The sequence below is a fragment of the Cheilinus undulatus genome, linkage group 9 (assembly GCF_018320785.1).
Source record: "Cheilinus undulatus linkage group 9, ASM1832078v1, whole genome shotgun sequence".
NCBI lineage: Eukaryota > Metazoa > Chordata > Actinopteri > Labriformes > Labridae > Cheilinus > Cheilinus undulatus.
Window position 1 is genome coordinate 49,745,274 of NC_054873.1, and position 12,580 is coordinate 49,757,853.

General features: G+C 42.2%; 1 protein-coding gene across 2 annotated transcripts in view; it reads left to right on the forward strand.

The window, feature by feature from the left end:
- The window catches only part of LOC121514757 (protein MTSS 2-like), a 78,651-nt gene extending 66,401 nt beyond the window's left edge, over positions 1-12,250 (forward strand). Inside the window, exons 11-15 of one of the 2 annotated variants that reach the window (XM_041795052.1) lie at positions 478-552; positions 766-921; positions 4,781-4,957; positions 5,104-5,269; positions 9,432-12,250. In XM_041795052.1, coding sequence (XP_041650986.1) covers positions 478-552; positions 766-921; positions 4,781-4,957; positions 5,104-5,269; positions 9,432-10,222 — 1,365 coding nt within the window. In that variant the 3' untranslated portion in view covers positions 10,223-12,250. The remainder of the gene's footprint in view (positions 1-477; positions 553-765; positions 922-4,780; positions 4,958-5,103; positions 5,270-9,431) is intronic. The other variant, XM_041795053.1, reaches the window with a different exon arrangement.
- Positions 12,251-12,580: the final 330 nt, after the last annotated feature.

Here is a 12,580-nt window from a genome sequence, read left to right on the forward strand (position 1 = left end):
TAAATCTCCCTGTTTAACAACACCACTCCTCCATCTGGCTCGTATTTGCATTTCAGTCCTAAAGCTTACTCACAATAACCAGACGGAGCTCTGTATTTTTACTGCAACACAGCTTTACCAGTTGCGAATGTTGAATTTTTTTCCCACTGGGCTGATAAAGTTATTCAGACTCTCACGGTCTGAGCATACTGCAGCGTAGAGAACACAGTGTGCAAAAACCACAGCACACCAACTGATGCAATGTTCTTTCCTGAATAAAAGATCTTACTGGATACTTCATTTTCGATCGGGGTGATGGTATAGAGATCCCCTCAGAGCTTGAACATAACCCCCTCCTCCATAAGCTCATCAACACTCCTTTCGCTGTTCTCACCTCTGCATCTCTCTCACCTCTGCATATATCACATCTCTCACAACCCTTCCTCTCTCTGTGTCTTCATTCCCTCCCTGTTTTTGACTCCATCTTCCTTCTCCCAGAAATCAACCAGCTCTGCCTCCTCGGAGGCTTCAGAAACCTGCCAGTCTGTCAGCGAGTGCAACTCTCCTACAGCGGTTAGTACTGCATGCATGTCAGCCATCCAGCTCCTCTACTGGACACACACACACCCACAGATATACACACAGATATACACACTCTGAGCCGTGCATTGTTATGTATAGCCTGAAGAGGCCTGTGGGCTCCACTCGACAGCCTCACGGCGCTGTGACGTGGACTCCTCATGGATGTTGAGCACTCTGACTCAGACTTGTCTGTCCGTTCCGCAGTTTGGCTCATGCTCATCCTTCGGTACCTTTCGCCCTGCTTTCTCTCACACTGGCACCATCAGGCCTCTCTCTGTCATACTTCCTGCGTCCCCCACATTTAACCACTCCCCTGGATCCAACACCCCCTCACCCACATCAAAGGTTCCTAGCTGGAAGGTTTGTTTTTCATTTGCAATTTTCCTTTTGCTTTTACTCTTCTTTAGGGGTGACCTCTATGGAGTCATTGTTGTTACAACACTCAAAGCTTATTAACGTTTTGAGAGCATGTTTTATGGATTTTCAGCTCAGTTTTTTTTGTACATTTTCCATAAAAACCCTCCGATCTACCCCAAAACTGTCTTTCATACATATGAAGTCTTCTCTGCACAAAGCAAAACTCTCTCATAGTGCACTTACAAACTGTGCGTTCACCCTAAACAGATTTCTGCTCATAAATTTTTGATGAACCAATAAAGCTCAACAGTGTGGTTCCAGAAGCAGGCCTGCCAAAAGAGAATGGCCCCTGAAAAACCCAGAGAATGGCCCCTGATAAAGCCAGAGACTGGCCCCTGATAAACCCAGATACTGGCCCCTGATAAACCCAGAGACTGGCCCCTGATAAACCCAGAGACTGGCCCCTGATAAACCCAGAGACTGGCCCCTGATAAACCCAGAGAATGGGCCCTGATAAACCCAGAGAATGGGCCCTGATAAATAGGGGTGGGACAAAAAAATCGATACACTGAAATATCGTGATACCTCCTGGCGTGATATTGTATCGATATTTTAAAATGCAGTATCGATATTTAATTAATTAGCTAATTATTCACTTTGTTGGTGCGGTAGTTTGTGGTGTAATTTCACCCTCTGGCCGCTAGTTGGCAGCAGGCATCGCTAGCTGGCAGTTGACTCTCGCCTCTTCTCTCTTGAGACAACGAGATCACACGAGACTTCCGGTCTGCGTGAGCCGGTTGCTTGTACCTACCCAGCAGAGCGACTTCTGCTGCATTCATAGTGGATGTGTAGACTTATTTTGGCTTCCAAAACATTAAAGACAGCACAAACTTAGACAGGAGTTAGACAGTCATTTGCAAGATATGCCACGCCAGAGAAAAATACTGAGACAACACAACGAATCTACGAGTTAGGCATCATCGCGGTAGCGCTACAGCTAACAGCTAACGTCAACAAACAAGCCCGTTGAAGCTACCGCTGGTCTCTACTCATGCAACCATAATCACAGTCGTATTATTTGTAAGGACCTGTCCCGTGTAGTGTCGTTAAGAATGACGACTTCGGTAACACAAGAAAGAAATACTGGCCTGTCACGTCATGCCCTCCGCAAAACACAGTCCATCAGTCTTAAAGCTGGACGTGACCATCAGCTCGTCTCCCATAATCTCCCTCCGCAAACATATTATGTGATGACATAAAAAACTGATAAAATATGAAATATAAAGGATTGGAGTACATTCACTCTATAATAGTTTATTCCTTTTTTCTTAAAAAAAAATCACGGTAGCATTTTAATTCAGTGCAACAAATGGGGAAAATCCTCATCTTCAGATTGAACAAAGATAGGTAAAATGCAAGATGATGCAGGACTATATATTTTTTAAATAGCTTAATTCTACATTGTTAAATTCGATATTAACTTAAAATTACATAATAAGGTATACATATATATACTACACACATATGTATAGACTTTATGCACTTCATTTTCAGTATTTAGCTTAGTCTGTGTCAAATTATGTGAAATTGATACTAAATTGTTGTGAATAAACTGAGAAATCCTGCACTTGACCATTCTATAACTATTTTGTATTTCTAGTTAGACATATTTTGTGATGTATTGTTATACACATGTGATGTGTATTTTTCCTGATATAGTCTGTAGGCATCATTATCATTCATCTTTTTCACTGGTGTTTAAAAAGCTAACTAAAGATTGCAAAAATTGGCAATATCGTAGAATCGCAATTTAAATCGAATCGGCACCTAAAAAATCGTAAAAAATCGAATCAGGAGAAAAGTGAATAGTCCCAGCCCTACTTATAAACCCAGAGAATGGGCCCTGAAAAACCCAGAGAATGGCCCCTGGTAAACCCAGAGAATTGGCCCTGATAGACCCAGAGAATTGGCCCTGATAGACCCAGAGAATGGGCCCTGAAAAACCCAGAGACTGGCCCCTAATAAACCCAGAGAATGGCCCCCGAAAAACCCAAAGAATGGGCCCTGAAAAACCCAGAGAATGGCCCCTAATAAACCCAGAGAATGGCCCCTAATAAACCCAGAGAATGGGCCCTGATAAACCCAGAGATTCAGTATTCTACTGCAGCATAAATAGATAAAGTACATTTTTAGTTGCTTTGATAAGCGTGGTTACTATTTAGGTCAAAAATAAATTAAGGTTATCACAACTTAACTTTGCAATGAACCATGATTTTGCTGACCTCCAGGGACCCCAGTTTGGCTGGGCCAAAAACAGCTCTCCCCTTAATCCCCCATTATGGGCGGCCTTGTCCAGAAGTTTAGAAAATACATATATAAGCTATATTTTTCAGAAATATTCAAGCCAGATTTACCACAAATTACCTGGGTGAGGAATGAGGACATTTGCTCCCATAGAAGCAGAAACAGCACAGCAACAGGGGGAAGAATAAACATGATTGGTTCATACTGGCCTGTTTCCTGTTAGTTGGTTCATCAAAAATCCAGGAGTAGAATTGTTTGGGCATGCATTGGAAGTTTCAAGCACATGCTGAGAAAGTTTTGCACGCACACAAAGAAAACGGAGACTTCCATTTTACAAACAAGCAGAAGCAATGTGAAAGAGAGAGCGTCATTTATTTAGACATTTAGAGAACAGACAGAAATGTAAGAATAAGGGGGATGTCTAGAACACAAAGGCAGGTTTTAGTCAAACATTTCTGAGCCCAGAATCAACAGGTCATGCTCTGAAATGTTCAAATTGACTCTTGCAACCATAATGACTCCATATACCCGAATGGTGGCCGATTAGTTCACTGCCAATCTCATAATCAAAGATCAAGCCACTCCAGTCTTGTGGGGGTGTTAAATGTCTAATTTTACACAGATTTGCTTGTTTTCTTCACATTAATCATGACTCATTGCCTATCTTGATATAAATATCAAATTATTAATGCTCACAGAGGCAATTCTGATAATAACTCATCTACTTTTAATCAGTCTCTTTGCAACATAAGAGATAAACCACATAATTAAACTAAATGATTAAACTCATTAAGCTGATTATTTCTCCCTGCAGTTATTCTTTTGTTATTTTTAAGTGGTTGTTGTATTTCCTTTAGTATAATCCAGAATGTTTCTGTACCTTATGTTGCTCTGTATTTTAAAGGGAATTCATGTTAATGAAAGGGAATCTCATTAGGATTCTCCCACGTTGCATTAAAGGGATTCACAGTATTCAGGCTTATTTGCAGTGCTGTTTAGAGGCGTGATAGTTACACTGCTCTGACTTTTTACCCTCACTATGCATGTCAAAGAAGCATGAAGGCGGGACAAGGTGGTCTCTGCTGTCTGCAGTCTTCAGAGGTAGACTGCACATAAGAATAAGGATGTAAACCAGTCTGCTACTGTATCATTCAAACACGCTGTGGTTTATCTCTTGTGTTGATCAGCAATGCCCCTACACAAAGATGTTCAACAAGCAGTCGTCTGATGTTAAAATCTGACCGGTCAGATACAACTGTGTCAATCCTTCGTCGGGGCCACCCCTGCTCTCTTTAAATCTGTGATGCTTCTTTGCTCTCTGTGTTTCAAATTGACCTCACGGTCATTTTTTCTGTTGCTCACTGAGCTCAGTTTTATCTCAAACTGAGACGGCTTTATCACGTAATAACACTAACATAGCCTAATGAAGTCTGCCCATATCCACATCGGCATCTAACCAGTTAATGACCCAAATCAGCAGCTTCCATGTTTAGTTGACTGTTGGATGGAAAAGTGTGGAGATGAGGAGAGAGTCTCACTGCTCTGTCTGCTGCTGCAGGACTCGGCCAAAATGACTCCCTGTGAGCCGTCATTGGCCAGCACTCTGCATCGTAGGAGGGAGTCTATGGAAAAGATGAGAGAACTTGAAGCTCCGCCCAGTCCACTGGGGTATTCTGGGATGCAACCAGATGATCCACAGCGGGCGAGAATGGGCCCAGGAACCATTGCAGCCAAGGTACGAGAGGAAATGTAAATGTCAGTGTGGGCATTTGAATTCTGAGGGGACTGTTGTGCTGTGTAATGAAAATTGAAGTGTGTCCTAATCTTTATGTATTTCCCCTCGGCCTGTGTCTCATCTCTGTGTTGGTGTGTGGGTTCCAGCACGGCGAGCCGCTCTCTCCAGCAGCCAGCACTCTAGCCATGGTTCTGACCAGAGGGTTGAGTATGGAGCAGCAGAAGAGCAGCAGAGACTCTCTGCAGTACTCCAGTGGATACAGCACCCAGACCAACACCCCGTCCTGCTCTGAGGACACCATCCCCTCCCAGGGTAACTCTCCAGCTTCAAACACTCACATGTGGAGCATACAGGGCAGAAAATCTCTAAATTATGTTAATCCATGAAATTCTGATGGAGACCTATACATCTCTGGCTGACCCTTTTTGAAGAACTGTTCTTTTTTATTAGACAAAAGCTCTTGTTTTCAGGCTCCTTCCTATTTAGAAAGATTAAAAATCGCCTGTAATTTGGGGCGCAGATGGCTGTGTTTAGGTCCCACCTCAAGGATGTGGATGTCCTAGGATTGAGTCTGGTCTGTGGCTCCTTTCCGGCACGTCAAACCCCTCTCTCTCATTATCGTTTCTCTATCATTTCCTTCCCTATAAAATAAAGGCATAAATAGCCAAAAAATAAATCTTAAAACATGATAAAATACCCTGTGATTTGACTTACTTTTAATTGAAATGCTATTTATTTACATTTACTGAATTAGAAGAGTGCACAAAAATCAACAAATCTGGGATTCATGTAAATGAAAATAAGCTGGAATAAGCACAGTAGCTACATTTCGTCTGTTGTTCTGAGGCAGAAAATTACCAAAAAAAAAACCCCATAAAAAGTAGTCATAAATATTGGACGCTGCAGGATTATGGAGTAAGACCAGGGCCATTGAAAGCAAAAACAGGTTTTAAGATCCAACTATTCTTTTCAAATTCTGAGAAAAAAGTCAGAAATCTAAGTTTGAAAGGACTACTCACAGAGGATCAGAATTACCTGTGGCCCTCTGATAATCAGTGAATCGCCCCCTGACATCAGTGTTTGCTGTGATGCATTCACACGGGATACGTGAAAAATGTTGTCTAGTTTACTGACGTTTCTGTAGGGAAACATAAAGGTGCTGCATGGCAGTAGCAATAGAAAAGCAGTGAATATTTGTGTCTGAATTCTAAACAGAAATTAAGTGTTGTGTACAGTGTTTTGCATGTGTCGCTTCCTACATGTAGCTTTTCCTACACATTCTGTCAACCAGAGTTTACAGTAAGTAACATGGGCCACAGTGTTTTTTTTATATTTTTATAATCTGTAGAAAGCTGTCAGTGATCAGTAAACTAGTGAAAAATCTCCACTGGCTCCCCATGCATGCATCGAGGTTACATCTTCCACCTGTGCGTTTGACAAAGGAAGATTGGGGAAAAAAAAGGACGTTACCTTTAAGTTTGAACAGCTCGTCATCTGTTAAAAGTTTCTGCAGCTGATGCTTTTGATTTTCTTTTGCACTTATTTAATTTCAGATCATTAACCACCAACAACAACCCTCCTCACATAGATCAGCTGCTGAAGTGTAATCACTGGATGCTGAGCCACACTTTTCCTAATGTGTGAGATGTGTGGCTGAATGATACTGATATAAGATCAGGCACAGGTGAAGTGTGCAGGTATGTGCATTTGGATAGTAGAGTTTAATCAAATCTTCTTACACGGATGTTGTCAGATAGAAGAGACAAGATAAACAACAACAGCATTAATACAGTTTACACTCTACTGTTGATCATGCTACACAGGCGGAATTACATGCAAATACACATGTACAAACATGGACATGCACTAATGGAGAGATGCCAGCGTGACGACCTTGCTGCTCTCGTTGAAGTGCTTCGGGGAGCTTTTGGGGGTTCAGTGCCTTGCTCAAGAGCACTTCAACTGTACTTAGGAAGTGATCTGGCACCTTTCCAGCTACCAGGCCAAAGTCCAGATATGGTCCAATCTGGACTTGACCCTGTGACCAGGTCATAACCCTCCACTTCCTAGCTCAAGTCCTTACAGACAGAGATACATGAATCAAAGCCACTTCCTGTTGTGTCCTCTGGAAGCCCTGCGTTTTGCCATTCCATTGAAGCTATCATTCCTCCGTAGCTTTTATGGAGGCTTTTTTAGCAAGCCAGGAACTTGGCAGACTTTCCAGGGCATTTAAAGATAAAATCCAAACCAGTAAGTCTGAAATTGAACATCTTTCATGAACATCCGCCGTATTGTCTGTTTTGTATCCCATGTTGCGTTGTGACTGGGCGGGGCCGGCTGGTTTGCTGTTGCATCATTTGTCAACCTGTGCATGACGTAACGATTTTGGAAAATAATCTAATTGCGATTTTTTTTTTTCCAAATATTGCAATTGTGATTTGATATGCGATTATTCCTTAACTTTTTTAATCCTCATCAAGGGCTGAACAATTCTTTTGAAAATGTCTAACTCTGATGATTTTGGCTGGTATTGCAAATTGGATATGACTTATTGCATTGAGGATTTTTTTGTGATTCTTATGTTTAACAAGAAAAAAGTACAAAGTTTAAGAGGGTGAGATTTTTTGTAGACTATTCTTAAAAAAATGCACATAAATGATTGCATGATATGTCATGCATAACATCTCTGCAGGAAAAAAAAGTTTAAAACTTCAGGTCAAATGCGATTTGAAGATGGCAGCAGGCCATATTGCAATTTAATCTAATTTTCGATTAATTTCCCAGCCCTACTGTGCACGCATATCCTTAATAGCTCATAATAGAGTGAAAAAGAGACACAGAGCCTGTGGCATGTCCCTCTGTGTCTCTGCAGACAGGAACTGCTTTGAATAATGGCACAAAGAAGTGCAAGGATTTTTTTTTTTTATAAATATGTGAATATTTTGAAGACTTTTTGACACAGAATGATTATTTTTTCACTTTTTGGTTCCCTAGAGCAGTGGTTCTCAACCTTGGGGTTGAGACCCCGTTGGGGGTCGCGAGACACTGAGAGGGGGTCTCAAGATTCCCTGAAAAAAACTAAGAATATTTTTTTTTATCACACTGTTGCCACTACACCAATTTTGCCAAACTTTACCCACATTTCATCATTTTTACCTACCAATTTTTTTTTAACATTTTTACCATTTAACACATATTTTTGACAATTATAAACTCTTTACACCACTTTTTTTCTGCCTGTTTTTGCCACTTCTAAACCAATTCTTGCCACTCAAGCCTAATGTTGCCTCTGTTGACCTATTATTGCCACTTTTAACCCTTTTTACCAATTTCTACACCAAATCTGTCCAATTTTAACCACATTTCACTATCTGATATGCCCATTTTTGCCAGTATCTACCTATTTTTCCTTTATCAGTTAACCAGTTTGTTCCAGTTTCTATCAATTTTTCATCCTATTTCACCTAATTTCCACCCATTTTTTCCAATTGAAAGCCATTTCAGAGTCTTTGAACTTCTTTTTACCACTATACATGCCCTTTTTTGCCATCTTTTGGTTCTTTTTTTTTTTTGCCGTTTTTATCTCATTTTTGCCACTTCCATTTTTAAGGCTATTTACTACACAAACAATTAAAACAATAGCTTTTTCTTTGATAAGAGTGCTTAATCTTTCAGGTTAAATATAAATTATGGATATCATAGCTTCTCTTTACAATGAACCTTGATTTAGCTGACCTCCATGGGCCTCCAGTTCGGCTGGGTGCCAGGAAGCTCTCCCATATATCACCCCCTTATGGGCAGCCTTGTCTGCACATGACTACTCTTAACTGTGCAAGGCTGTCTTCAACCACCTTCAGGTACAGTGGGGTCCCCGGTCTCTGGCACCCGTATTTGGGGGGTCACGGGCTGAAAAGGTTAAGAACACCTGCCCTAGAGATAGGAGAACACAAAAAAGTCTAAGGCATTATTGTTTGCGGTGAGGCACACATAAAAATCTATGAGGTTTAGTTTTTTGCTTAGTATTTTGTTTTGTCTTTATAGTCTCATAACTTTTTAAAATTCCAGTGACATTTCTGCAGCACACATATTCTTAAAGCCCTGGTTGTCCTGAATAAAAGGATGTTTACAGTTTGACTGCGCACTGCAGGGTTGACATTTTATAAGCTTTTAAAGGCAACAAGTCCAGGGGTGAAAAATGGTTAAAAATTATTGTATTCACAGACTTGGGCCCAGGTGAAGTTTGAGCGGCTGTAGCTTGGTGATGGCTGCTATAAGAGGGGGGGTTCTGATTGGTGGGACAGCAGGCTTATCAGAGAGCCAGGAAATGGTCACTGGAGAAACCACACCACTGTTAGTTTGAAGTTCTAAAGTGCTTCCTGTAATTTATTCTGTCATAGAGGTCATTGATTGTAAAATCTAAACTCTAGTTTTTATGCAGAAGAAAAAGATGCTCACTCTTCTCTGTCTCCTCTAGGTTCTGATTATGAGTGCTACTCTCTGAATGGGGACGCTGACAGTGAAGGACAGGCAGACTTTGACAAGTCCTCTACCATCCCCCGGCACAGTAACATCGCTCAGAGCTACCGCCGCATGATCCAAACCAAGAGGCCGGCCAGCACAGCAGGTCTGCCTGCGGGAAAGACCCTGCAGGGAACTCCCAACGGCTCAGGGGGGAGCAGCCCTGGAACCATTACCTCTGGGACAGCTACCATCCGCAGAACACCATCCTCCAAAACCGGAGTGAGACGCACACCCTCTACATCTGGGCCCATTCCAATCCGGCCCCCTATTGTGCCAGTTAAAACCCCCACAGTGCCAGATTCTCCGGGGTATGGCAGCCCGTCTCAGCAGCGTGCAGGCAGTGAGGAGTTTCTCTACGGTGACGACCCAGCGGCTGGTGACTACATGAAAGTGTCTCCAAAGCGGATGAGCCTCCCTGACAACACCTGGGGAGCAGACAGGACTGGTTACCCCCAGCAGGTCCAAGGCATGGTTGCCCACAGTGTTGAGGAGGACCCTCTGCTGGCTGCAAACCGCCACAGCCTGGTGGAAAAGATAGGAGAGCTGGTGGCGAGCGCCCACGCCCTGGGTGAGGGTCATTTCCCCTTTAGCAGCTCTCTGCCGGGGGATTCGGCTCCGTATACGCCCCCGGAGCTGTCCTCTGAGACTCAGGAGGACAGGGATATGTTGGTGTCGATACGCCGCGGGGTGAAGCTCCGTAAGACAGTGACTGACGACAGGTCGGCTCCCAGGATCCAGCGGTAGCTGACGGAGAGGAAGCAGCTGCTGTGCTCTTATTTCAGACTGAAGCTTTGTAGTGAATTGCAGCAGCACTCATGTGAGCGGAGAACTGAGGTACAACGAACAAACCATGGATGAAAGTTCAGAGTGATGAGTGGCCATGGACTCTGTCGTCTTTTCATGTTATGTATGTATTATGTATGTGCAAAGTAATCAACTTTTTTGGTTCTTATTCTTCTCTTTTGTTTAGTTTTTGTCTTTGTCAGTACGTTTACACACAGGCAGAAAAAGTCGAGTTATGTGTTAGTCTGACTAAACTCTAAAAATCCATGTCAACATTTAAGTCTGACTGAAACTGAAGCAGGTCAGACTAGCATACCGGACTGATGCAATTCGAGTTCCTCTTGTATTATCCTACAAGACTGGATTAGGGTTCTGACCATGCTCCACAGCTTCTGAGCATGCTGCACAGCCTCTAAGCATGCTCCACAGCCTGTGAGCATCTGAGCACGTTCCGCAGCCTCTGAGCATGCTCCACAGCCTCTAAGAATGCTCTGCAGTCTCCGAGCATGCTCCACAGTCTCTGACCATGCTCTACAGCCTCTGAGCATGCTCTGCAGCCTCTGAGCATTCTCTGAGCATGCTCTACAGTCTCTGAGCATGCTCCACAGCCTTCAAAGTGGTCTACTCTTTATATTATTGTAAAAAATCTATTTAAAAATTAGTTAAATTAAAAGTAAAATGTAGTTATTGAGTAAGATTTTTCCTTAAATGTAAAAAAAAAAAAAAAAACCCTCCCTAAAATGTAAACTTGAACACGATGCCACCAGGTTTAGTCGGGGTTTTCAGGCTCTGACGCTGTGATTTTGGGGCTCACAGGCTGAAAAGTTTGGGGACCCCTGGATTAGAAAACAGTGGTTGCAGGGCAATTTAACGCTATTGCGTTGCATTTTGTGCTTTAAAAATAAATAAATAAATAAATAAACGCATGATTTATGCCATGTTTTTCATTTTAAATGAAGATGTAGTGTGAAAGAAGAGCTCAGTGACTTTGGGCTCACTGAGCTTGGGTGGCATGCTCATGTGTGGGAAACTCTGGCAAGGTCAACTGGAGCCAAGTGTAACAGTAACACTCTGAACAAGCTTAGGCTTACTGCCATTAAGGAAAGGAGAGTTGATCATACCTTAACGGATAAATCAATTCTCCCACTGTACCTGTACACCAGGACAAGGACAGTCGTAGGAATGCATGCGATGTATGCATGCATGTGGACTAATTCATAGCATTTTATCACTTCAAGCCCATAGCTAAATGCTGCAGCTGTGCTCGATGGCTGCTACCATAATGTTCTCTAATCCGAATCAAAGAAAGTAGACTAACAGCAATAGGAACAGTGCAGTTTTGCACTATTTTGATCTAAAATTGGGGATCAAGTTATGAGTTGCTGTGTCAGGTTATACTCTGGTGTAGCTGGTGTAGAGATAAACTTTAGCTTCATCCTGCAGACCAACTTCACATTATTTATTAACTGGTGCTGTTATCATGTCTTAAAGAAGTAGCGCTAATTTTGACTGTTTTGTTTTTAATGTTTCTGATTTTTTTGCATTTAATTCATCTTTGAACATCACCATAAATAATCCAGTGAAACATCCAAACAGAGCTCGACTCTACCCTGCATGTAAACGTACTGACCACCTCTGCTCCCACCGTGACCGGTCGTTTCGGCCCAGTTTGTCCCGTTAGCCCCGCTGTTGTCACTGCTGTAGGGATCGGATGCTCGTTGTCTTTGTTATGCTCTTATGATTATTCTATTATTGTGTGTTTCTGGTTAACACAGCCTCCTGTCAGTGCAAAGCGATGGGTGTGGTGCTCTGTGAGCCTGTCTGTATGTTGTTTTCATCATTACTGTCTAAGTACCGTGTTACTGTTTGGTTCCATACGCTGGACAGCAGCTGTGTAAGTCCTGTAAAATAGGAGCAATATGGCAGTGTTTTTATTGCTGTACTGTACTGTCAATATATTCTGCAATTAAAGAGGCTTTTTACTCTTCACTGCTTTGATCATCTTTGTTTGAAAATGGTATGCCCTTAAGAATACATCAGTGTTTTAACTTCGTACAACCTTATTTCCAAAAAAGTTGGCACGCTGTCTAAAATAAAAATAAGAACACACGTAACTGATTGTCCAATCTGATAAACTCATATTTTATTCACAACAGATCAGATGATGAAACTGAGACTTTTTACTATTTCAAGATAATATTAGCTCATTCTGAATTTGATGGCAACAACACACCTCAAAAAAGTAGGGACGGGGCTGTGTTTGCCATTGTGTAGCATCTCCTCTTCTTTTAACAGTCTGTGCACGTCTGGGATGTGAAG